A 25,299-nucleotide genomic window follows, 5' to 3' on the forward strand; every position below is an offset into this window, starting at 1 on the left:
AAGGGTGTAACATCTGTATCTCCCTGCATCTCCAGATGTTACATTCAGGATCTTCAGTGATACGTTTCCATGTTTCAGCTCCTCTGTGAACAGCTGAGTCCTGTTGACGTACGATGGGATCTTCAGGTCCAGGACTTCTCTCCCGCCCCGGTACAGAAGAACATAGTAGGCCCAGTTCTCTGTACGTTTGGTTTTGAGATCAGGCCTTGACCACTGCACGGTTAAATCCTGTGCATCTGATGCAGGATCTAGTCGACATGGTAGGATGACATCATCTCCTGGAGCAGCAACGACTGGCTCAGATGAACTATTCATCCTGAACTCCACTGGGAAATGGAGAGAAGATTAAAACTTGTGTACAGTGAGTGAAGTCTGCTTGATTGATTGTAGGTTTAATATTTCACTTTCGAACCCAAACTGTCTTTAGTTCACACTGCTCTGGTAGCAACGACTGGACTAGACATGTGGATAAGAAGCGTTAGAAATAGGGCTGGGTGACGTTACGATGGCATGCTGAAGGCTCTGAACAATTTCTCATGTCGGGGCTTCAATACAAGAGGGACATTACAGACGAGCACTACGGAGGTATTTGGATGTTTTTTGGTGTGTCTTTTTGGACGAAGAAAAGTGAGCTCCGTTCTCAACCGTCATATGGACATGCACTGCTACGCCGAGACCCCCTGTAACTCCGAGAAGGCACGGAGGACCCTGAAACTTCTCCCAGCCCTTAGTCGACATGAGGGTGAGTAGATAATGAGTGAAATTTGAATTTTGGGTGAACTATCCCTTGAAATTCAAAGAAAACATATATGCAATTCAAATGTTGTCCCCTCGTGACCATCCAGTCCGCTACATGGAAGCGAGCAACACTCAAACACCGAGCCTGAATAGGGAGTTCTGGTTGTGAGGGTTGGATAGTAGTCGCCCTCACGCCCGGGGGTGTCAGTCAAAACACACTGGACAGGAGGCAGGATGCAGCTCTTTACTGAGGTATATTCTTCAGTACAGCACAACAACGCAGCAGACCCACTGGATATACAGCAAATCAGGTAAATAGGTGAGTGTGTATATGTGTGTGTGGTTAGTCTATAAGCTCTGCCATAAACTGGCACCTCATCAGAAACCACTTCCTCGCTTCTTGTCAGCTCCAGCCCTCGACCAGCCTCAATACGCAGCGTAAAGATGGTCGATGCATGAGAGCAAACAGCAGACAACATGTTTCCAGCGTCTGATACAGTAGTTGTGTACAGTGAGAATCTACAGTATTTACCTTTACCAGCTGAGCAGCAGACGACAGCCAGCAGGAAAATTAAAGTCCAAAGATGAAAGTTGTCCCTGAACTCTTCACAGTCCACCTGCATTGTTCTTCATGGATGGAAACAGATGAAAAGACCCAGTTGTCTTCTGATGATGTCCACAGATCACGTTTTTTTAAAGTGCGTCTCTATTTTCTAGTGATGATACGTAGCTACTGCGCCGAGGCTCCGGGGCGCGTGTGGAGAAATCCAGGAAGTCTATTAGTTGAGGTTTGCTTTTATAGCATGAGTGACGTCACTGTGTTTTATCCTATAGGTTTCCTGCTGAGGGGAATATTTACAGTCAGTGTTCAGGGAAAGGAGAGCGTTAAAAAGCCAGATAATTACAGGTTCAAACCCATAATGTAACGTCCATTGTCTGGACGTTACATTATATGGGCGATTCCACCAAAAGAGTGCCATTTCCAAATGTATAATATATATAATATATATTTCATTCATTTAAAGAATTTTAAAAAGGCTGTAAAAGACAAAACAAAACAAAAAAAACTGTGAAACATCCTTCACAAACAAGTGCAGGATGTTGTGGCCTGTGTGATCTCAACATGTAAGAGGAGAGAGATGCAGCCCCCACAATCAGTCAGTTCATCGATCAGCATCAAAGAAGCATGGAGATATCTGCACTGTGCACCATCGTTGGTGAGTCCCTGTCATGAATAACAAATGAAAGCTGAAGTTGATGTGTTATTGATTTGAACCTATGAACATCCAATGCAAACCACTAAACACTTAAAAGATGAGGAATTAGAAAACTAATCAAATCTATTAAACTGTGCATTTCCATGATATTTATCATCCAGAGTTCCAGCCACATGTTATACTATGTACGATAGCACCCTGCAGCTGCAGATTGAATTCATTTAGTTTTATTGCATTGTGTGGTGAAGAGGCAGGAGGCATCGTTCAAAATCACATCCGTAGTGAAACAAGGAAGAACACTGATCTGAAAAAACAGAAAAGTGACCTTGTTAATCATGAACACAAAACATACTCATGATGAAATAAAAAGCTGTTTGCCATCGTCTGTGTTTCTTGCAGCTACTCTGACAGTCCTGCCGAACAGATCCCAGTTCTTCAAGTACGAGTCTGTGTCTCTGAGCTGTGGGCAGCAGAGAAACTCCTCTGAGTGGAGGGTTAGGAGGAACACATCCATAAAAATAAATGAAGACTGTGCTGGGAAAGTAAACAATCAGTCCGATTGCATCCTTGATCATGTTTACATATTGGACTCTGGAGTTTACTGGTGTGAGTCTGCAGCAGGAAAGTGCAGCGACACCGTCAACATCACAGTAACAGGTGAGTTAGATAAACTACGAGCTGCAGCCAGTAGACACTCAGAGTCGGATGTTTAAGCAAATGAAAAAGACCATTTTAATGGATTTTGTTAACCACAGTTGATCTAGTTCAGTGCTGTTTTTAAATATAAAATGAACAGGGCCTATTTTCGTTTTCCTGTGCAGCAACCTGTGGTCGCGCACGTGACCTTCTCTGGATTCACACTATTCACACAAACATGTTGCATCGCCCACTCACTGCGAGTTAAGTCTGTATATCTGAATATAACTAAAGTCTATGTAACCCTATACATCTAAAATCTATACAACTCCATATAACTACCGTAGGCCTATATATAACAAAATCTATACAACACTATATGACTAAAGTCTATATACTGTAACTCGCCAGATAACGGATATTATTCATATTGTCATAAATCCTATGACAAGACTAGAACCATCATCTCGTATCCCTTTGACGATTTCCTGATGTTTCCCATGTTCAAAAAGCTAAAACCATGTTAATGTCCCTGTGACCATAAACTCTGACTTGTAACTAACTAGTTCACTTTGGTTCTTGTCTGAAACGTGTCTTGTCCAGGAGGCTCTGTGATCCTGGAGAGCCCGGTCCTCCCTGTGATGGAGGGAGACGATGTGACCCTGAGCTGTAGAAGCAGCATCACGTCTTCCTCCAATCTCACCACTGATTTCTCCAAAGACGAGGTCTTCATCAGGAGCAGCTCCACAGGAAACATGACCATCCACAGAGTCTCCAGGTCTGATGAAGGACTCTACAGGTGCAACATCTCTGGAGCTGGAGAGTCACCAGGCAGCTGGTTGACTGTCAGAGGTGAGCTCAACGTCTAAAACATCAAATATATATAATATGTTTGATTGAGGCCAACCTGTCTGTGGTATTTCTTTTGTTTTGAAGCGAGGCCTGCTGAGCTGCCTCAGCCTCCCCCCCTTACATGCGTTCTGCTTCCTGTGTTCGGGGTCTTCCTGCTGCTGGTGATGGTGATGCTGCTCTTCCTCTGGAGACACCACAAAGGTCAGTCTGTTTTCGTTATTGTTGTATTAGTTTGATTCTTGTGTAGTTGTGTAACGGACTGTTTTCTTCAGGCTGTAAAAACGGGAATAATATCTACGATCGTCTTGTGATTCATTGTATGAAAAACTTCTGTTAGATCCTGGTCTCAAGAAATACAATGAAAAGCATGAGATTGTATTCTTTTTGTGGTTTGTGACCACAAGCAACACATGCAGTCGTGCAGCTCTACAACAATTACGCCTTTGACTTTCTGTCGTGAGGTACAAATATCAACCAATCTTAAAGGGACAACGAGGAGTTTCTACTTGGTTATATAAAAGTCTCACGTTAATGTGGATGAATCTACGTTACCCACACTTGTTAATGGCTCCATTTTCGATAAATATATCATTTTGTCTCTATCGTTATTTTGTTATTTTAATTAATGGTGGAAATGCTGGGCGAGCCGACCAGCGTTTCTTTACTTTAGGTTTTGCGGACGCTCATGAGAATAACGCCGCCGAATCGCCGTTTATGGTCAGAACTACGACGGTAACTGAACCTCTTTGAACCTCTGACTTTAATTCTTGATGAATGAAAACATGAGTCCGTCTTGCGCCAGTCAAAGAATTCTACGGTGCGCGCAAAGTGCAGGAAAAACACAGTTTTTATTTGGACCGAACCAACTGCTGATCGGCGGGCGCTAACCCTGGGCCGGAGGGATACGTGAGTTGGTTAGGTCCAAATAAAAACTGTGTTTTTCCTGCACTTTGAAGGGCTGGAAAAAATTATATTATAGCGAACAATGGAACTGTGTATTTTTTTTCAGGTAAAACCTCTTTTAGGCCGCGAAAATAGGCCGTTTCTTTGGGTCCATTCACAACACTGTACGTTGTAAATCTCTGGGCAGGGCTATTATGGGCTGGCGTTGCTAACGGGAGGAGTGCAGAGAGTCTTCTACTGCAATTAAAGTACTTAGGGGCTATTTGTAGATCATACAACCCCACTTTAAAAAAAATGCTACTATCCCTTTAACAACAACAACAACAACAACACTAATCCATTATGGAAAGTCTGGTAAAGATATTGACTAGGTAGCTCCACATCCTTTGGTCACACTGAGTAGATACTCTATGTAGGTAACCGAGTATGTGACTGAACTACTGAAGGTCACATGACTATGATGCTGTCTGGGAAAAAATAAAACGCACAGATTAAAGACCTTAAGTCTGATCTCAGCTGTATTTATTGTAAACCAATTATCTTGTCTCTCACACAGCTCATGGCCTCCGTCTGGATCGACAACAGTTTAATGTTTGCGCAGTGTATCGGAAGTCCTCCTCCTCTTCCCTCCGGTTCCCAAGCAACCTGAAACCAGAGCAGCTCGTCTTTCGCTCGGTACGGTATCGAGTCGTATCCTAGGCTGTGAAGACGAACAGGAAGGAGGAGAAGAAGGCAGCCACTGACAACTTGGAGAAAAAGAATTTGTCGAGCTCTGCTAAAGAAACAAAATGTTTGGTGGCGATTTGGGGATCGGCAGAATTTCAAGAAAAGCTACAAAACAGAACAAGAAAGAAGAAGTTGTATGAATTTCCCTTTGGGGCTTAATAAAGTTAAGTAATTCTCAAGACCTGGTCAGGGCTGGGTTCACTCCAACACCAGACCAAATAATTAAAAAACTCAAAAAACTGAAAAAGGAACTAAGACAAAAGGCAAAAAAGCAAAAATATATCCACTGTTGTGTTTACGTCCACCTGAGGAAGGCAGAGTAACGTCCTCCCACTTTGGTTCCACTTGAACTGGTGTGAACGCTGCTGGTTCACCAGAAACCACAGAGGTTCTGAGACTCAAGAACCAGAACCAGAACCAGAACCGTGTCGGTCTGAAAGCACTGTAGGTTTTCTAACGAAGTCCCACCGGAGCTTATGGCTGACTCGTGTTGTCCAAAACAGAAAAAAGTGCGTCCTCCACGACAGCAGGTGTTACAGGTTTATTCGCCAAAATACAAAAAATAAAAGCTTACATTTTCCACGGGCTTTTAACGATAGGCTACCTGTCCACTCACACTTCAAACACGTCTTCAATACGATCTCAACACGGTCAGAAAAACCGTGGGCTCCTAAGGCTATTCTGTCTTCCACACTGCTTCACTTCCTAAAACACCGTGCCGAAGCTACTTTCTTAAAGACACAGGCGCCTATTTTTATCTGTATCACCACAGTTATTGTAAACATCAAAAATGAATTATTTAACAATTATGAAATTCAAAGTTTATACTTAATAATGTACTGAAATGATTATGAACTGTTTTATCAGTCACACGGCACCTACATTACCGGCCCCTAATTGTTCTGATAATGTAACTCTGAACAATTACCACAATTTCTGAAACATTCAATTTTTAAACATGAAAAGACTGCCTTTAATAGGCATATGAAATGTCCACTGTTTTTTCTATTAACTTCAAACAAGGATACAAAGTCCATTAGCAGCCAATCTTTGTCTTCATCAGCTGTAGTAGAAAAAGATAGAATGATAGAAAAAGAGGAGAGAGAAAGAAAGAGAAAGAGCCAGAGGTTACCAGCACTTGGCTCAACGTGGGAGCTCAGTCTTTACCACTGGCCCATTCAGATTCCACAAGCAGACATATCTTTGTAATGGGTCTGTCCAAGATGTTAGTCTTTGTTTTTATCCGCACTCTGCGAACAAGACCCTTCTTGTCAGGAACAGTCTCGATGATCTTTCCCATAATCCACGAATTTCTCGGCGCACAGTCATCCACGAGAAGAACTACGTCTCCTTCTGTGAAGTTTCGGGAAGCTGTGGCCCAGCGCTGGCGCTCCTGGAGTTGAGGCAGGTATTCTTTGATCCACCTCTTCCAAAACAGGTTGGACACATATTGTACCTGTCTCCATTTACGCCGCACGTAGAGGTCGTTATTGTTGAACAATCCTGGAGGCAAGTTTGGTTTCGTTTTCAAAAGTAGAAGATGATTAGGCGTCAGCGCCTCCAAATCGTTTGGGTCATTGGACGCCTTTGTGATAGGTCGGCTATTAATGATTGACTCTGCCTCGCACAACACTGTGTGGAGGCTTTCTTCATCCATGAGTTGTTCTTTCGCAGTGGAGTTCAGCACCTTCCTTATTGACCTTATGAGCCGCTCCCATGTGCCTCCATGATGCGACGCGGCCGGAGGGTTGAACGTCCACTTGACTTTGTGTTGATGAAACAGGTGTTGAAACTCGGAGGAATTCCAGTCAGCAATGGACTCCTTCAACTCGCGGTTCGCACCAATGAAATTCGTCCCATTATCTGAGCGAATCTCTTCCACTTGACCTCGCCGTGCTATAAATCGCCGGAGTGCGTTTATGCACGAATCAGTGTCCAATGAGGAGGCGAGCTCAATATGCACTGCGCGCACAGCTAGGCAAGTGAATATAACTCCATACCTTTTTAAGATACTTCTCCCCCGTTTCACTTCTAATGGTCCGAAATAGTCCACTCCTACCCTCGTGAAGGGTGGCTCATCTGGTATCACTCGTTGCAGTGGAAGGTCAGCCATTAGTTGTCTCCCAGCTTTACCATGTAAGCGACGACACGTCACACACCTTCCACATATCTTTCTGATAGCCGTGTTGGCATTCGTCATCCAAAACTTCAGACGCAACTCAGACAGCATGTGGTTGCGCCCTGCATGCCCAGTTTCTTTATGAATTTGTTGAAGAACCAAATCCGAAATGTGAAAGTCTCTGGACAGAATGATTGGTTGCTTATTACTCACTGGCATGGCTGCCCGACTCAGCCTTCCACCAACTCGCAGCACGCCGTCCTGAACTACGGGGTTCAGCTTGTACAAGGGGCTGCTGTGCTTCACATTTTGTCTTTTGTTCAGAGCTGCGATCTCTTCTGAGAATTTCTCCTTCTGACAGAATTGGATAATGTGAAGCTCCGCCTTTTCCAGGTCTTCCACTGAAATGTGTGTGCTCTTGTAGCTTTCTTTAAAGGAGTTCATCTGACTTTTGATCAGCTGCTGACTACTGTCCAAGCATGCTTCCTCACTGGCTGCACACAGCTCTTTCCTCCTTTGACAGAGACTCCACAGCAAATCTTTAAGCTTCAAGAACCACGCCACAGTCCGTTTCAACTTCATCCAAGATGAGAAGTAGTGGATCAGTTTCTTAAATGGAGTTACACTTTCCTCCACACCTATGATGTTAACTGTAACTCTTTTGATCTCAGGATCATCCAGATCAATTGCTGCATCGCTCAACGGACTCTTTGGCCAGCACTCAACTGGACTGCAGAGGAACTCTGGACCTGAAATCCAACTCACGTTCTTCATGAAGTCACTCACCTTTTGCCCTCTAGAGGCGCAGTCAGCTGGATTTTTGTCGGTGCCAACATGTCTCCATTGTTCCACATCAGAGCCTTTCAAAATGGCGGACACTCTGTTTGCCACAAACGTTCTGTAACGTGTTGTCTCATTTTGCAGATACTTTAGTACTACTGTACTATCAGTCCAAAATATTGATTGTGCAAGGTCAAGTTGCAACTCTCTTCTCAGGACCCCATCCATTTTCACTGCCACCGTAGCAGCGGTCAGTTCCATCCGTGGAATGGTGGGCGACCTGAGAGGCGCCACTCTGGACTTGCCCATCAAGAACGCACAATGCATTTTGTTACTTGAGTTACGCATGAGGAGGTAACTGACTGATCCATATGCATACTCGCTTGCATCGGCGAAGTGATGCAATTGTGCAAACTCACAATCTTCAAATCCTTCAGGCTTCAGACATCTGGGAAAACTGAAGTGCTCTAAATCAGTAAGACTGGCTAACCAGTCGCACCACCTCTTTTTGATGTGCTCAGGTAAGTCGTCATCCCATCCGATCTTCAACCTGCACAACTCTTGAAGAATAGTCTTTGCTGGCAAAACCACGGGTGCTAGCACGCCCAGTGGATCGTATACTGATCCGACGACTGAGAGAAATCCTCTTCTCGTGAATGGACGGTCCCTGATGGTGATTTTAAACTTAAATGTGTCGGACTCTACACACCAGTTGAGACCCAGGGCCCTCTCCATAGGAAGTTCATCCTGATCGAGATCCAAGGTTTTCATCTCTTTCGCCAATTCAGACTTTGGGATGGAGTCGAGCACCTTCCGACGGTTGCTCACCCATTTGGTGAGACGAAAGCCTCCATGGCCACAGATTTTCATAAGGTCTTGGCACATCGTTATGGCTTCATCTTCTGTAGCGACAGACTTGAGGCAGTCGTCTACATAAAAATTCTGTAGGACTGTCTGTACAACCTCAGCTCTAAACTGTTGACTCTGATCTTCAGCGCACTTCTTCAGTGCAAAACTGGCACAGCTGGGCGAAGAAGTGGCTCCAAACAGGTGCACAGTCATCTTGTGTTCAGCCAGAGCTTGATTGTAATCTCCACCTGGCCACCATAGAAACCTCAGCAAATCGGAGTCATCTTCAGCCACTTTAACCTGGTGGAACATTGCTTCGACGTCCGCCATGATCGCGACAGGTTCTTGTCTGAATCTGATGACGACTCCGATCAGACTGCTGGTTAAATCAGGGCCTTGTAAGAGTTGGTCATTTAGCGACGTTCCCTGATAGGAAGCTGCGCAGTCGAACACAACTCTCAGTTTCTGCTTCACAGGGTGATATACAGCTGTGTGCGGGATGTACCACACTTTACCTTCTTTTGGCTTCTGATCTTCCCCAGACAATTGGACGGCGTAGCCCTTCTGGAGGATATCGTCCATGAAATCTGTGTATTCTTTGTGAAAGCAGTCATTCCTGATAAATTTCCGCTTTAAATTCTGTGCTCGCTGCTCAGCCATAATGCGGTTATTTGGCAAGTTGACCATTCTGTTTTTCACAGGCAAACATATGACGTAGTGGCCGTCAACCAGTGTAGTGGACTCCATGACCATGTCCATGAACTGGTGATCCTCTTTAGACATTTCCACTTCATCATGTTTTCCTCCCTCTGGGAAATCCATCTGAAACTGTTGAAGCCACAGGTTCTCCAAACTGGCCACAGAGATGCGGTTTGCCATAGTCTTGGTAGGTTTCCTTTTATCTGTCCAACTGCAGCTTTCCCTTAAAGGCCCGTTCACAGTCCAGCCGAGCTTGGTTCTTATTGCATATGGTCCATTACCAACGCTGCTCACTACCTCCCATGGCTCCATAGCTTTTGGCACGTTTGCTCCGATGAGCAATCCGATGTCAGCTTCGATCTGAGGCAGTTGTATTTCTTTAAGGTATGGCCACCTTTCAAGATCCTTCTGTTGTGGTATGTTTTCTTTTCCTACAGGTATTGTCTTATGAGTGAAAGCATCTGGAAGATCAATAAACTCATCACTTGACAAACTACTAACCTCCAGACCGGATACCACGTAAGTACTGACAGGTTTCTCTTCATTCATGGTTCTTAGCAGCATGTCTGTCTTTCGTCCACTAATCTTCAAATTGTTCATCAGTGCCTCGGTACAAAACGTGGCAGAGCTGCCCGGGTCCAGGAAGGCGTACGTCCGCACTATCTCACTTCCAAACTTGGACTTGACTTGGACAGGAACTATTGCGAGCGTGCAGTCGTCCTCCCCGGCCCCAGTCAGCTCATGACCCTCAGACTGAGCGCAGACGAATGCACTTAAGACTGTCTGACCGTCACTGTCATTTTTCCTTTTTTCTGCATCAGCAACAACATCTTTTTTCTTGATGTGAAGAAGAGTGGGATGTGTTAAAGAACACACCTCACAGCTTGCTTTTGCTTTGCATAGTTTACTCATGTGTCCTTGCTTGAGACAGCTGAAACAAAGTCCCTTGCTTCTCAAGAATTCCAGTTTTTCTTTATGAGTCTTGCCTTTAAGTTTGTAACAAGTCTCCATGACATGTTCACCTTTACAGAAGAGACATGACAGTGACGATGGCGAAACAGGCGCAGAGTGTTCCAGTTGCTCTGCAGCCCTCTGTTCCAGCTTTACAGCGCTTGTGGTGAAAGACCTCCTGATTATGCCTCTTCTCTGTTCTTTGTTATTGCTTTGTTTAGGTGTCGTTGTTTTAGCTGCCATGTTATCCTTGATGTCACCAAAGACTGGGTGAAGAGCAACTTTGGCCTGTTTGTGAATAAAGTCTGCCAAATCCTTAAACTTGACTCTTCTATCACATTCCTCTTGTATGCGACACACAACACCTCTCCACCTTTCACGCAGCTTGAATGGAAGCTTTGCAACTATAGCCTTCAAGTTCGCAACATTGTCCAGTTCTTCCATATAACTCACCTCAGTCATGGTGTTACAGCATGCTGTCAGGAAGAGTGAGAAGGCGTTCAGAGCCTCTGCATCCTCTGGCTTGATAGGTGTCCAGTCCAACACTTTGTTCATGTAGGCTACAGCGATTTTATAATTGTTTCCAAAATGTTCTTTTAGTAGCTGTTTGGCCCGTTGGTAGCCTGCATCGGGCTTCATGTGAAGGCAACTCTTTATCAGCTCCTTTGGCTGTCCATCAGTGAACTGCTCCAAGTAGTAGAGACGATCTTTAAAGCTTTCAGTGCGGGATTCTACGCCATGCTCGAAGGCTCTCACAAATGAATTGTAATCCAGAGGATCTCCGCTGAAAGTAGGGATGTCTAATGGAGGCAGTGTCAACATTCTCTGTTGTTTGACCATTAGCTCTGTTATGTTGTTCTGTCTTGACATAACACTACAGAGAGTCTCCATGGTGTGATCACCTGTTATAAACTCACCACTGGACTGTCGTGATGTGGTAAATTCAGGTTGCAGTGGCCTGAACTCTCCATTTCCGTTCCTCATGTTGCTAACTGGATTTTGACTCACAGGTAATGGTAAGTATCCAGACTCCATAGTCAGTCCACCTCCTGCGCTTACATGTGACAGGCGTTCATTTTCATAATTTTCCAAGACTTTGAGTTTAGCATCGGAGGCCGCAAGGGCAGTTTGCAGATCCAAAGCTTCTCTTTTAGCTTTTAGCTCAGCTTCTTGACGTTCGAGATCTTGCTTTTGTTGAAGAGCTGCAGCCTTTGCCAGCAAGGAAGCTCTCTCCACTTCAGCTTTGAGGCGCGCTGAGGAAGCAGTGGACACCTTGCTCCCAACAGCTGAACCACGCTGTCTGCTCCTACTGCTTTTAGCAGCTGACGCCAACGATACACTATCCCCTGGCTGTATGCTTGCATCACATTCTTTAGCTTGTTTAGCTCGATCATCAGCTGCCTTTATCCATGTCTCCACATCTTGCATAAATCCACGATTGTGCATTAATTTAGGCTCAAACCATGAACTCTGATCCTTTTCTTGTTCTTCTTCACACAACAGTCTTGCTAAAGCACCATTTGTCTTGCACCATTCCTCTAGCGAGTCTTGAAATTCCAAACGTAATTTCTGCTTGACTGTGTTTACATTAGCATCATCTTCCATTAGCCGCTCGATCTCGTTAGCTTGGCTAGTTAGATGGCCCAGTTTAGCTTTCCTGGTTTGAGTTAATCTATGCACTTTTTCGGCGACAGCCCTCTCTGTCATTTTCGTTTCCCTCTTTCCACAAGCTAGCTCCTCATAGCATATTCCATCCATATTGTCCACTTGAAAAGAATTAACAACATCAGCTTGCTAGCTTACCGTCTCCACGTCGGCTCAAAAATCAATAATCCACACAGCCTTTCATCAACGAGCTCTCACTGTTACGTTGCCCACTGAAGCAGTCCACAGTTTCCACGAGTCTTGTCCTTTCCTGAACTTTCCACGGAGAAGACTTGGGTTTTTCTGACTAAAATGTAGGTTTTCTAACGAAGTCCCACCGGAGCTTATGGCTGACTCGTGTTGTCCAAAACAGAAAAAAGTGCGTCCTCCACGACAGCAGGTGTTACAGGTTTATTCGCCAAAATACAAAAAATAAAAGCTTACATTTTCCACGGGCTTTTAACGATAGGCTACCTGTCCACTCACACTTCAAACACGTCTTCAATACGATCTCAACACGGTCAGAAAAACCGTGGGCTCCTAAGGCTATTCTGTCTTCCACACTGCTTCACTTCCTAAAACACCGTGCCGAAGCTACTTTCTTAAAGACACAGGCGCCTATTTTTATCTGTATCACCACAGTTATTGTAAACATCAAAAATGAATTATTTAACAATTATGAAATTCAAAGTTTATACTTAATAATGTACTGAAATGATTATGAACTGTTTTATCAGTCACACGGCACCTACAAGCACCTTCAGTGACATAACAGATTTCAGGGCAGATCCTGCTGTTGTAGTCCAGCCAAACAAACAAAAAAAGCATTTGTTGGTGCATTAAGAGTTACCTACAACTGTTTTCTCAACAACACTCAGTTTCACTGTATAAAATACATTATTCAAACTGAAATAAATGTATTGTTATAGATGATGTTACAGTCTTCTTGATTGATTGATGAGATGTTTGGTCGGTGTGGTTACAGGCAGATTGGGAACGGCCCCACCCAGTCATTTTAGTAACAAGCCTTCAGATGTTTTCACTTGATTCATCAAATGTTCATTCAGTAAATTGCAGTAAATATTTTCATGGGCAAAACCAGATCAAAACACCACAAGTATTCTTGGAACAAGGGAAATAAATTATAAACCTAACAATATCTGAACATGCTGATGTAATGGGATAATATGTTAATTGAGATCCTTTTGTTTTTCTGTGTAAATATTGTGTTTGTGTAAAGTAACTGAGAATCACACCGTTACCATTAACGTTAAATGACATTCCACTGATCCTGTGTATCAGGTCTACAGGTAACAGGTGTATAAACTCTCATCAGAGTCTAAAACTTACAGACTGAATGAAAACACAACTCCAACCACAGAGACGACTGGAGACAGACTGAGACAGATCACAGCTGAGACAGGTTGGGGTGGAGCCTCACTGTGACAGGAAGCAAACCAACAACTGTCACATTAAGAGAGTGTTTTCAAAATAAAATGAGAAACATCAGCATCAAGGCAGGTAAGAAGGTTGTTACAGTAAATGTTCAGTCTTGACATCACGTCTTTGTGGTCAAGAATCGCAAAAAATGAAGATGATGACACCTAGTGGTCAATCCTGATACTGCACCTCTGAGGGAGGAAAAAATAATAAAATGTTGTTCCTGTTTATAGGGAGAAGGGGTGGGATTTAATAAGCTTTGGCTTTTTCCCGCTCCTTTTGAACATAAATAAGTGTCAAGTCTTGTTGTTGATTCATTTTGTGTTGTTGTTTTGTATTTATTCTGTTGTTCTTTTATTCTGTGTTCAAATAAACTTTCATCCATCACTTCATCATCACAAATTATTAAATATATTCATAAATAAATAGATAAATAAACCTTACAATAATAACAAAAGTAACAAGAAGAAAAAAGACAAAGTTACACAACAAACATTAACAGACAATGAGTCGGGAAAGGCAACCGTGAAATCGCAAATATGTAAACATGACACACACATCATAACACATCCTTAGTGCTGTGACAGAGGTTTAACTTTAACACTTCTGCAGAGGAGAAAGATCAATAAGGGACCTCACTCCTCTTAGTTCCACCTTTCACCACTAGAGGACACTAGACACCAGGACAACGTTTTTGACTAAAGAGAAACTTACAACACAAACGGCAACTTCCTGACACATTATCTTCATATAGACATATTATATTTACATATTACATACATTACATACTGTACATAGCCTATGATGAACACACTACTATATGTATGTAGCCATTAATTAAAAAGATCTGGACGAGTTTGGCACATAAAACCAAACAGTTTGCATCGTTCCACTCCACCACAGCTCAGCTTTGACATGAGAACTGGTTGGAGCTTGTTGAAAAGTCTTCAAGCATCAAAGTCAAAGGTAGAAATGTGCAACTTGATCTGGAGTGGAAACACCATCACTGCAGCAAAGTTTGGTGTCTGAAATAAAAGTCTGACAAGTGACTCTGCTGCTTCTGCTTCTACTTCTGATCCAAGTTCTTTTTTCAACATCAAACCCAAAAGTGTCCGTGAAGAAAAGCCAACAGTTTTAGCAGTTTTCATTTAAAGTCAAAGGGTTTAGATCCAGTTTTTGTAGCTGTAAATTAAGAGAAAAAAAAAGCACATTATGTATGTAGTATATTGATACTATAACTGCTTAGCTGATATATGTTATACAGTTTGTGTTTAACCACCGCCATCTAGTGGTCATATGGTAATACAGAAATGCCCGGATGTTGACTGGTTTGAGTTGTCTGAGAACTGCAATAAACAAGTGCAGACGGTTGCAAGTTGGCTCCGTGTTCCGTATCTGTTATGGATATATTAACAGTGGTATATTAGGGCAAAGTTATTACAGTGGCGACGAGGATGGGATCCCTTTTAAGTCGGAAGGGAATTCCAGTTGCAGTGCGAGGAAATTAAGGCGTTACACGGAGGTAACAGAACTTTGCAAACTAGCGCTAGCAAGACTAGCTAAGCTAACGTCGACGGAGCAGCATGGCCATGTTCATCGGAAATCTCGGCGAATACAAGGAAGGTCAAGAAGACTTCGAGTCATACCTCGAGAGGTTTGAGCAATGGATGATCGTAAACGATGTGGAGGACGATAAACAAGCCAACGTTTTCCTGTCTGTAATAGGTGCAGTAGCCTATGGACTATTAAAAAACCTCTGCATACCAGATAAGCCAAGTAGCCTCTCCTATGAAGTGCTAAGTGGAAAACTATCATCCCATTACAAACCGAAACCGCTAGTTATCGCGGAACGATTCAAATTTCAAAAAAGGAATCAGCAAGAAAATGAGTCCGTGTCGGATTATGTTGTGGCGTTAAAGCAGCTGTCCACCCACTGTGAATTTGGTCCCCATTTAGACGAAGCACTGAGGGACAGATTTGTTAGTGGATTGAGAGTGGAGGCTATTCAGAGAAAGTTGCTCACGGAGCAAGATCTGACATTTGCAAAAGCATGTGAACTATCTTTATCAATGGAAATGGCATCGAGGAATACGTTGGAGTTCGCAAGCAAAATGAAAGGACCTGCCACGGTGAATAGGATTGACAACAAGAGAACAAGCAAAGGTGTGTGGAAAAGCAAACCAGCCACCAGCGAATGGAAAGGTAAAGGCACAAGTGACAATTCCAGACCACAGAGAACAGAAAATCACCAGCCCTGTTACCGATGTGGCGGTAGAAATCATGCAGCACAGGTATGTAGGTATAAAACAGAGACATGCCACAAGTGTTCAAAAGTAGGACACATAGCAAGGATGTGTAAAACTAAAAATAGGCAAGGACATACACAGTATGTAACTGAAAATAAAAATGAGACAACAGGAAATGGTGATGATGAACTGTTTGGGTCATATCCCATGAACGCCGTGTATCCCACACATACTGTTGGAAATGGAAAGAAGGAAATTACAGTACATGTCCAATTAGAAGGAACTCCTCTAGAGATGCAGCTTGACACAGGAGCTGCTGTAACACTTGTTTCTGAAATAGTGTATAAGAAGCATCTCTCTCATCTGCCACTGAAAGAAAGTAAAGTGCAGCTGTCAACCTTTTCCGGTGAGAACATTCCCTTGATGGGACAAGTGACTGTCAATGCAAAATATGGGAACCAGAGTGGTGATCTACCCCTAGTGATCGTGAAGGGTAACAGACCAGCCCTCCTTGGCCGTAACTGGCTCACAAACTTCAAACTAGACTGGGCCAGCATCTTCTCAGTTATACCAGCAGGGGGCTGTAATAACGCAGATGTGGAGGCAGTGTTGCAAAGATACAAAGCAGTGTTTTCTGAGGAGCTTGGCACTATTCGTGAGTTTAAGGCCAGCATCACAGTAAAGCCAAATACCAAACCGGTCTTCAGGAAGGCCAGACCAGTGCCATATGCACTAAAGGATGCAGTTGAGAAAGAGTTAAACCGGCTAGAAAAAGCAGGCATTATCTCAAAGATAGAACATAGTCAGTGGGCTGCGCCGATAGTAGTGGTACCCAAATCAGACAAGTCAATTCGTATCTGTGGAGACTATAAGGTCACAGTAAATCAGAGTGTGGAAGAGGAGAGCTATCCACTACCGAACGTTGAAGACCTCTTCGCCACACTGGCTGGGGGCACTCTCTTCAGCAAGTTAGACCTGTCACATGCTTACCAACAGCTTGAGTTAGAGAAAGACTCAGAAAAGTATTTGACAATAAATACTCACAAAGGACTGTATGTCTATCATAGACTTTCATATGGAGTGTCTAGTGCGCCTTCTATGTTTCAGAATGTGATGGACCAGATCCTCCAAGGCTTAGAGCACGTGACCTGCTTTTTGGATGACATATTGGTCACAGGAAGAACAAGAGCTGAACACCTGAGGAACCTGGAGGAGGTACTGAGCCGCCTGGAGAGCTACGGGGTGAGAGTGAAAAGAGCAAAATGTGACTTCATGCAGGAGAAAGTAGAATACCTGGGACATCTGATAGATAGGGAGGGACTGCACCCCACTGAGACAAAGGTTGCCGCCATAGTTAATGCACCCCAGCCTACAAACGTCACAGAGCTACGGTCATTTTTAGGGCTGTTAAACTATTACGGTCGGTTCATGAAAGACCTGTCGACTGTACTGCAGCCGCTACATCAACTTCTAAAGAAGGAAATTGATTGGGAATGGACTCCTGAATGTGCAGCAGCATTCAAAGATGCAAAAGAACAGTTAGTGAAGAACTCAGTAGTAGTTCACTATGACACCAAGAAACCCCTGAGATTAGCTTCAGATGCATCCCCTTATGGGATAGGGGCAGTCATGTCTCACATAATGGAAAATGGGGATGAGAAACCTATCGCCTTTGCGTCGCGTACATTGACAGAGGCAGAAAGTAAATATAGTCAGATAGAGAAAGAGGCTTTGGCCATAATTTTCGGCGTGACCAAATTTCATAAATACTTGTATGGCCGCAAGTTCAGTTTAATAACTGACCACAAGCCCCTCCTTGCCATTTTGGGACCCAAGTCTGAAATTCCCACATTAGCTGCCTTACGAATGCAACGATGGGCGCTGAGACTGATGGCTTATGACTACAGTATAGAGTACAGAACGTCAGCAGAGAATGCAAACGCAGATGCGTTATCTAGACTGCCGGGGAAGGAAAAGGATAATACAGCGGAGGAGAACAGTATCTTCTATTTCTCAGTAGTGGATGAGCTCCCCGTGCAGGCCACAGAGATCGCACAGAGCACTCTCAAGGACCCAGTCCTATGCAAGGTACTGGAGCTGACTCGGTCCGGATGGCCAAGTCATATTAAGGATGAGAGACTGAAACCATACTTTACCCGAAAAAATGAACTGTCTGTGGAACAAGGTTGTATTCTGTGGGGAATTCGAGTTATCATTCCACCAGCACACCGAGAGCGACTACTGCATGATCTACACCAAGGCCACCCTGGAGGGTGCAAGATGAAGGCCTTGGCCAGGAGCTACTTGTGGTGGCCCCAGTTAGACAGTGAAATAGAACATGCAGTACAACAATGTGATGCCTGTCAGAGTGTAAGGAGACTACCAGCAGCCGCACCACTACACTGCTGGCAGTGGCCGACTAGGGTTTGGCAGAGGATACATATTGACTTTGCAGAGAAAGATCAACACCACTTCTTAGTATTAGTGGACAGTCATTCGAAATGGCTTGAGGTAATCGCCATGGCAACAACCACAGCCGCCAAAACGATTGAGGTTTTGCGGAACATCTTTTCTTCCTACGGTCTTCCTGAGGAGATTGTTTCCGACAACGGTCCTCAATTTACTTCGCAGGAGTACAAGACATTCCTGCTAAGCAACGGCATAAAACAGACGTTGGTACCAGCTTACCATCCCGCTTCCAATGGAGCTGCAGAGCGAGCGGTTCAGACAGTGAAAGCGTCACTGCTGAAACAAGTGCTCGATGAAAAGAAACAAAATGTCACGATAACAATGCAGCACAGGCTCGCAAACTTCCTGATGTCATACCGGAGTACACCACACAGCGTCACAGGATGCGCACCAGCTGAACTGTTCCTCAAACGTCAAATCAGGACCAGGTTCAGCTTACTGAAACCAGATGTTGCTCGAGTGGTGGAAGCAAAACAACAAAAGCAGAAAGACTACCATGATCAAACCGCCTCCAAGCTGAGACATCTGTCTGAGGGTGACTCAGTCCTGATCCGAAATTTCCGCGGAGGAAAGGAGAGGTGGACGAAAGGAACAGTGGAAAAAAGACTCGGACCAGTCACCTACCTGGTATGGAACGGAGTGAGCCGGCGCTCAGTCCACATCGACCATCTGCTGTACAACCGACCGTCCAGTCCAGGGACATTGGAGTTTCCGGATGAGCAGCTGGACGTCACAAACAACTACCCTGCGGTGGTTCATGCGGACTTGGGGGGGAAAGGCACACCTGGAGCAGTAGGTGGTAGCCCGTACTCACCTGAAGAGACAACATTGAAACGTATGCAGACTAAAGAGACACTTGTAACACCTTCACCAGGCTCAGTGGCCTGTGACAAGGCAGTTACACCTGCCAAACGAGCAGCCAGTTCCCCAGAGGTGCTTGGGCGCAGGTACCCTGTGAGAGAAAGAGCGCCTCCTAAACGACTGAACTTGTGATCAGTCAGTAGTGAGGAACATTGTTCCTAAAGTAAAAGAGTTCCTGTTCATACAAAAATGTGAAAAAGAGTTCCTGAGACTGAAATGTAAAAGACTGAAATTCTGGGTCTAATGGTTGTGTTAGCCGTAATAATTAAGTTACAATTTTCTAAGTAAAATAATTAATTTACTGTAGCAAAGATAAATTTAAGTTATGAGTTTATTCTTAATAGGAACTTCATAGTTTACGGGGAAGGAGTGTAGTATATTGATACTATAACTGCTTAGCTGATATATGTTATACAGTTTGTGTTTAACCACCGCCATCTAGTGGTCATATGGTAATACAGAAATGCCCGGATGTTGACTGGTTTGAGTTGTCTGAGAACTGCAATAAACAAGTGCAGACGGTTGCAAGTTGGCTCCGTGTTCCGTATCTGTTATGGATATATTAACAGTGGTATATTAGGGCAAAGTTATTACAATGTAAGGAACATGTCAGTAGAACAACCAGGAAATACAAAAACCATCATCCAGTTGTTCAAATACAAACCTTTGACACTTTTGTGTTTTTCCAAACGACTCATCCTCTTATCCTGAGGAAAACTTGTCCATAAAAAGATTTGAAAGATCCAGGACAGTGAAACTTTCATCTCCATCAACAACAACTATCAATGTTCTTCCAATCAAGGCACCTGGACTGGACACTGTGTGTTCAGGACGACATCACACTCCACATCCTGGATGAAGAGAGAACAGATGTTCAGTCATTAGTCAGACAGATCCCAGACAAGTTTGCCACAACAGGAAGTAACAATGTTTGTTAATTTACTTACATGTTTTTGTTTATGTGTTTGTTTTTGATGTTGTTGCTTAATTAAGACTCCAATGAAGGACCAAGAAGAAGCAGAAAACCACCGGCAGGATCCAATTATGGTGTCTGGTCTGATCAACTTCTGTGACTGAATGAAACAACAGCTACAGTCACTGACAGGACAGAAACTAGAACAAAACACCACACTGACTGAAGACGTTGCTTTTCTTCCAGTCGTCTTCACCGAGTCAGACTGTTTCCTCACCTTCATCGTCTGTCTTGTCTCTTGGATCAGGAGTTTGGAGATCTTGGGAAAACGACGGCATCTCCGTCGTCCTGGTTTTGAGGTCTGGGTCTAAAGACACAGATTTAAAAGATTTACAAAACAACATTAAACAGAAACATGACTATAAAAACCAAAGGCTAAAGATCTAAACAAATACTCACCAACAACAAGTTGAACTATTGAATACCTCTGTAAGTTTGGGATGTCACATCTGTATCTGCCTGCATCTCCAGATGTTACATTCAGGATCTTCAGTGACATGTTTCCATGTTTCAGCTCCTCTGTGAACAGCTGAGTCCTGTTGACGTACGATGGGATCTTCTCTGGAGCTTCTTTCATTTCATAGTACAGGAGAACAATGTTGACCCAGTTCTGATCTGAGGGGTCTGGTTGGAGATCAGGCCTCCACCACCGCACAACAAACATCTCCACATCTGATGGAGGATCTAGTTGACATGGTAGGATGACATCATCTCCTGGGGCAGCAACGATCGGCTGAGACGGACTATTCATCTTAAATTCCACTGGAAAATGGAGAGAACAGTAAAACATCTGGAATTTAAATTATATATTGTAAGTTTGATATTTCACTTGTGAGTCCAAAAACTTTCTTTGAGTTCAGACAGTTCTGGCAGTGGCTGGACTAGACATCTGTCATAACTTTTCCAGAAAACCCAATTCATGGCTCCTACAATTGATCGTTTGGTCAAAATGTGAACATTGCTGATAAATAGACAAATAGACGCGTTTTCAGTGTTGGTAACGTATCTGTTTACCTTTAACGGGTGAGCAGGAGACAAAAGCCAAGAGGAGAATAAAAGTCCAGAGAGAAGTAGTATCCATGAAGTCTTTGAAGTTCAACTCCAACTCCAGGACTGCAAGTGGTGACAGTACCGTTCTCCTCCTCCTCAATACCGGTATTGTTCTTCCTGGGAGATCCCACTTCTTCCTGCACAAAGTTCCAGTCCCATCTTTCCCAGTTTTGCTCAGCTACAGACAGACAGACAGACAGACTATAATGACAATAAAGACAAAGATATTCAAGATACTCTACTCTACTCTTTTGACAACTGTTGCACACCAGGTCCTTCAACACCAGCGGGTCGGGCCGGGTTGGTAATTTACAACGCTAAACGGAGCATGGAGCAGAGAAGCTTTTCTGAAGCAAAACTAAAGTTAACATCTTATTTTTAAAAAATACACAAATAAAATCAAATTTAAAAAAGAGAGAAAACATTGCACATCCTGCGATGCACATGGCCCAATACGATGCTAAAACGATCAATTGTGCAGCTCTAGTCAGGTAGGCCACTAACGGAGTTATCAATGGTAGTCAGGTAAGTAAGGTGTCTGTCTGTTTACCTTCAGCGAGGATCCAGCAGACAGAGATCCAGAGCAGACTGAAGCTGAAGCCCCGAAAGTTCATCACCTGGTGCTCGGGTTGTGTCCAGACAGATTCACAGCCACTGATAAAGAGATATCACTCCTCTGTCACTCCTTTATGAGTCAGTCACGAGCACAGAAAAATCTCTTTGTGCGGTGTTTCGTCCAGGCAGATCTTGACTCACTGACACACTTCCTCTCCCTGCTCACTTATAAATACAGTCGGCAGACGCCCACAGACGACGCCCACAAAGCGTCACTTCCTCAGAGGTAATTTTCCAGAAGTGCCTGGCAACGGCTGGCAAAAACAACACTACCACCATCCTCTGTTAGAAAAAACAACCTTAATTACCACTAAACCAGTTTTTAATCGTAGCCTATTTGACCAACAACTATGGAAGTCCGGCCGCTTTTTCCAATGTTTTCCCTCCTCCTCACGGCCACGTGCGTTTGTTTTCAACGAAGCCGGGTAAAAAAGCAAAACACTGAGCGGTGAATAAGTAAGGGATAATGCCCGACGACATTGCAATATCCTGTTTAAAGTGATCATATAATAAACAACTAATCAATACTGTATAGATAAAGGAGTGATAATAACCTACAGTAAATGCTTTGAATCTCTTAGCTATAGCTGTGCAGTAGCCTATATTTAGTAGACCGGATAGCAGCAGATGATAGAAGGGTCATTACAACCAGAAGAGACGGGAGACTTTTATTTTTTAGAGACTTGAGACTTGACTTGGACTCGTGACCAAAGACTTGAGACTTGATGAAGTCTCACCCCTCAAAGACTTGAGACTTGACTTGGACTCGTGACCAAAGACTTGAGACTTGATGAAGTCTCACCCCTCAAAGACTTGAGACTTGACTTGGACTCGTGACCAAAGACTTGAGACTTGACTTGGACTTGCAAAAAAAGACTTGTGAACATCTCTGTCATATGTGACCACAGCCCAGAAACTCTGCTGTCTTCTTTTGGCCAAAGCTCATCACATGCTCCGTACCCTGCAACTAAAGAAGAGACAAGCAAACGCCACATTATTCCTCTAATCATTACAGCTACTCTGTAAAAAGCATGGATTTCCTCTTCATAATGTTTAACATCACATACAGTACATACTGATAATAAATTAGTCAACTTTTCAACCATCCATCCATCCAACCAAACTAACAAAGCAGTCAACCATCCAACCAAAGTGACCAAACAACCATTTTATTTACTTTCCCTGGGGAAAATGCTTAACACGAGTGGGATGTACAGTAGCTACAGTGCGCACAAAAAGCCCCTGAAACCACATACTGTAAGTAGAACATGAAGACTGAGTGATTAAGAACAAGGATGTTGATAGAGACAAAACAGAAACTATAGATCAGAAGAAGAACTGTAAAACAACCCGTCCCCTTGGCCTCCGAGAAGATTCAGGATGATGGCAGATGAATGTAAAGAGTGTGGGAACTGTCAGCCTGATACACATCTAAACCAGGAATGTTCAACAAAACAAGTTGGGGCATCTTAAAGTGAGACGTTATCTATCTGGTATTGATTTGAAACAGACCTCAGCATAACTCGTCAGCAGTAGTTCTCATCATGCTAGTCTGGTTTTGGTTGAAGTTTTGAAGTTGAACAGTGGAGATTGAAGATTAGATAGAGGGATTTTTCTCCATTTTGATGAATCATATTATTTATGTCTTATTTTCAGTTCAATATTGCTGTGCAACAGTGAAATATGTATTTGTATATGGAGTTGTATGTGTACATGTATGTTGTGTTGCAGGTAAAGCTGATCTTTCGTACACTGACGTTGTCATCACACAGGCTGCACAGCCACAGAGGATCAGAGGTACTCCAACACATTAGTAATTACCTCATTAAATAGGACACATTGTTGCTGCCTTACCAATGTTGTAACTATCATTATCATTATACTATTCATGTATATTACCAACAAATATTTGCTTAATAAGTCATTTTTAAACTCTCCGTGAGTTTTATTTCTGATACTATGACGTATAGTGGATTTATAATGTTGTGGACTTTGATCAGTATTTTACAGTTACAGCTGATTGCACTCGTCTGACACACCTCCGCCATGTGTTTGTTGTGGTTACACTTCCACCTCTTCATCCATAATTAATTTCATGTCTGTGGCATTTATCACCTGGTTACTGACACTGTCAACAAAAACCAATTAAGTCATATATTCACCTCTAACCCATTCATCCTGTTCTAAATCTGGAGTTCCATCCTATAAATTCCCTCCTGAATATTTTCCGAACTTTATCTACCTGCTGTGTGTTGTTTGGGCATTTAAAAGATGAAGAGATAGTATCATCTGGCCTTGTATCCAGATGATGGAGGGAAATCCTCTATTTTCTTGTTGGTATCTGTAGTTCAGCTTCAGTTCTCATCTATACGAACTAGATGAGTTTTGTAAAAGACAACACACGCAACAACATGCAACCGCCTCTATGCTGGGCCAAAATACAAAATATATATCTACAGTACACACTAACAAGCACTGGTTAAGCTTTATGCAACTCATCATTTAAAAAGGATTATTCCTCTATTGATTAGGGTTAGGGTTAGATTGTTATAAATGTTATTTAGTAAGACGATCTTGTGTTAAATGATTATTTTTAATAAATAATGGATACAGTTTTTATAAATATTAGATGAATTATATCAATTACAAACAGAGACTTGAGGAACAATGAACTCACACAGGGAAGAACCACAGATAAATAACAACAATAAACACAAAGGAAATAAAATTCCCAGGAAGTGAAAGATGAAAGGTGACAGGTGTGACGTTGGGAACGTAAACATGACATGTGACAGGAAGACAAACGATTATTCAGAAAATCATTTACATAAACAGTGATATAGACGTGTCCTAACATCAGAGAGTGTCTTGTGTTTATTAATCCAGAGTGAATCATTTATCACTGTGTTGTTTATAACTCATACATTAATGGTGTGTGTGTTTCCTCCACAGATCAGGTCGACGCTGCTCCGACCTTTTACTCAACAGTCAGACCAGGATTCACCTGACAGGACACAAACAGCACCAGTGTTTCAGTGTACAGTGTCAACTGTGATTTTTATTAATTAAACTGAAGAAATGCTCATTTGTATTTGTTTATATTTTCTATTAGTTCAGTACTAAGGACTGTTTTCTTCAGACTTCTGGTTTCTACGATCATCTTGTGATTCCTTGTATGAATAACTTCTCTAAGGACACTATGTGTGAAGGCCTACATTTTCACTTCCTGATTATACTTGTTTCCAAAGCCTGAATAGATCTGTTTTTGTTTTATTAAGAAATAAATTATTAAAGACAAAGTCTGTATGATTGAAAACAAACTCTGGTGCTCGTCAGATTTCACCAGCTCATCTCTACCTCCATCAGTCAGCCATTGAACTAACAGACTAAACAGAGATGATGCTCACTGCAGCCAGCTCATATGTTTTAGCAGCATGGTGGTACCACCTTCTCCATCAGTCTGACTCAACAGACGAAGTAAAAGACTTGGGGTTGTGTACATCCATCACAGACGATTGCAGTCAAGAAAGC

The 25,299-nt window shown here is 43.0% G+C and overlaps 3 protein-coding genes across 4 annotated transcripts in view; 1 reads left to right on the forward strand and 2 right to left on the reverse strand.

Annotated features, from left to right (window-relative positions):
• Nucleotides 1-25,299, reverse strand: part of LOC146968753 (selection and upkeep of intraepithelial T-cells protein 1-like) — a 45,625-nt gene that overhangs the window by 10,929 nt on the left and 9,397 nt on the right. The window lies entirely within an intron of this gene.
• On the forward strand, nucleotides 1,832-24,860 carry LOC146968754 (sialoadhesin-like). Of its 2 annotated transcripts, none has more exons than XM_085759972.1 (6): nucleotides 1,832-1,955; nucleotides 2,355-2,612; nucleotides 3,195-3,443; nucleotides 3,528-3,644; nucleotides 23,500-23,565; nucleotides 24,721-24,860. In XM_085759972.1, exons 1-6 carry the CDS (start codon nucleotides 1,925-1,927, stop codon nucleotides 24,774-24,776), a joined length of 777 nt encoding a protein of 258 aa, XP_085616098.1. In that variant the 5' UTR covers nucleotides 1,832-1,924; the 3' UTR covers nucleotides 24,777-24,860. The 2 variants fall into 2 exon arrangements, with proteins under 2 accessions (XP_085616098.1, XP_085616099.1); XM_085759973.1 differs by having other exon boundaries at nucleotides 3,198-3,443; nucleotides 24,721-24,808.
• On the reverse strand, nucleotides 14,211-20,854 carry LOC146968755 (selection and upkeep of intraepithelial T-cells protein 1-like). The gene is made up of 5 exons (XM_085760416.1): nucleotides 20,503-20,854; nucleotides 20,321-20,410; nucleotides 20,078-20,203; nucleotides 19,795-19,981; nucleotides 14,211-14,736 (listed from the first exon to the last, which is right to left on the reverse strand). The coding sequence occupies exons 1-3, from the start codon at nucleotides 20,852-20,854 to the stop codon at nucleotides 20,115-20,117; spliced, it is 531 nt and encodes a 176-aa protein (XP_085616542.1). The 3' UTR covers nucleotides 14,211-14,736; nucleotides 19,795-19,981; nucleotides 20,078-20,114.

This window comes from Trachurus japonicus, chromosome 18, assembly GCF_045865225.1.
Source record: "Trachurus japonicus isolate A0001 chromosome 18, Traja_1.0".
In the NCBI taxonomy this organism is placed as follows: Eukaryota; Metazoa; Chordata; class Actinopteri; order Carangiformes; family Carangidae; genus Trachurus; species Trachurus japonicus.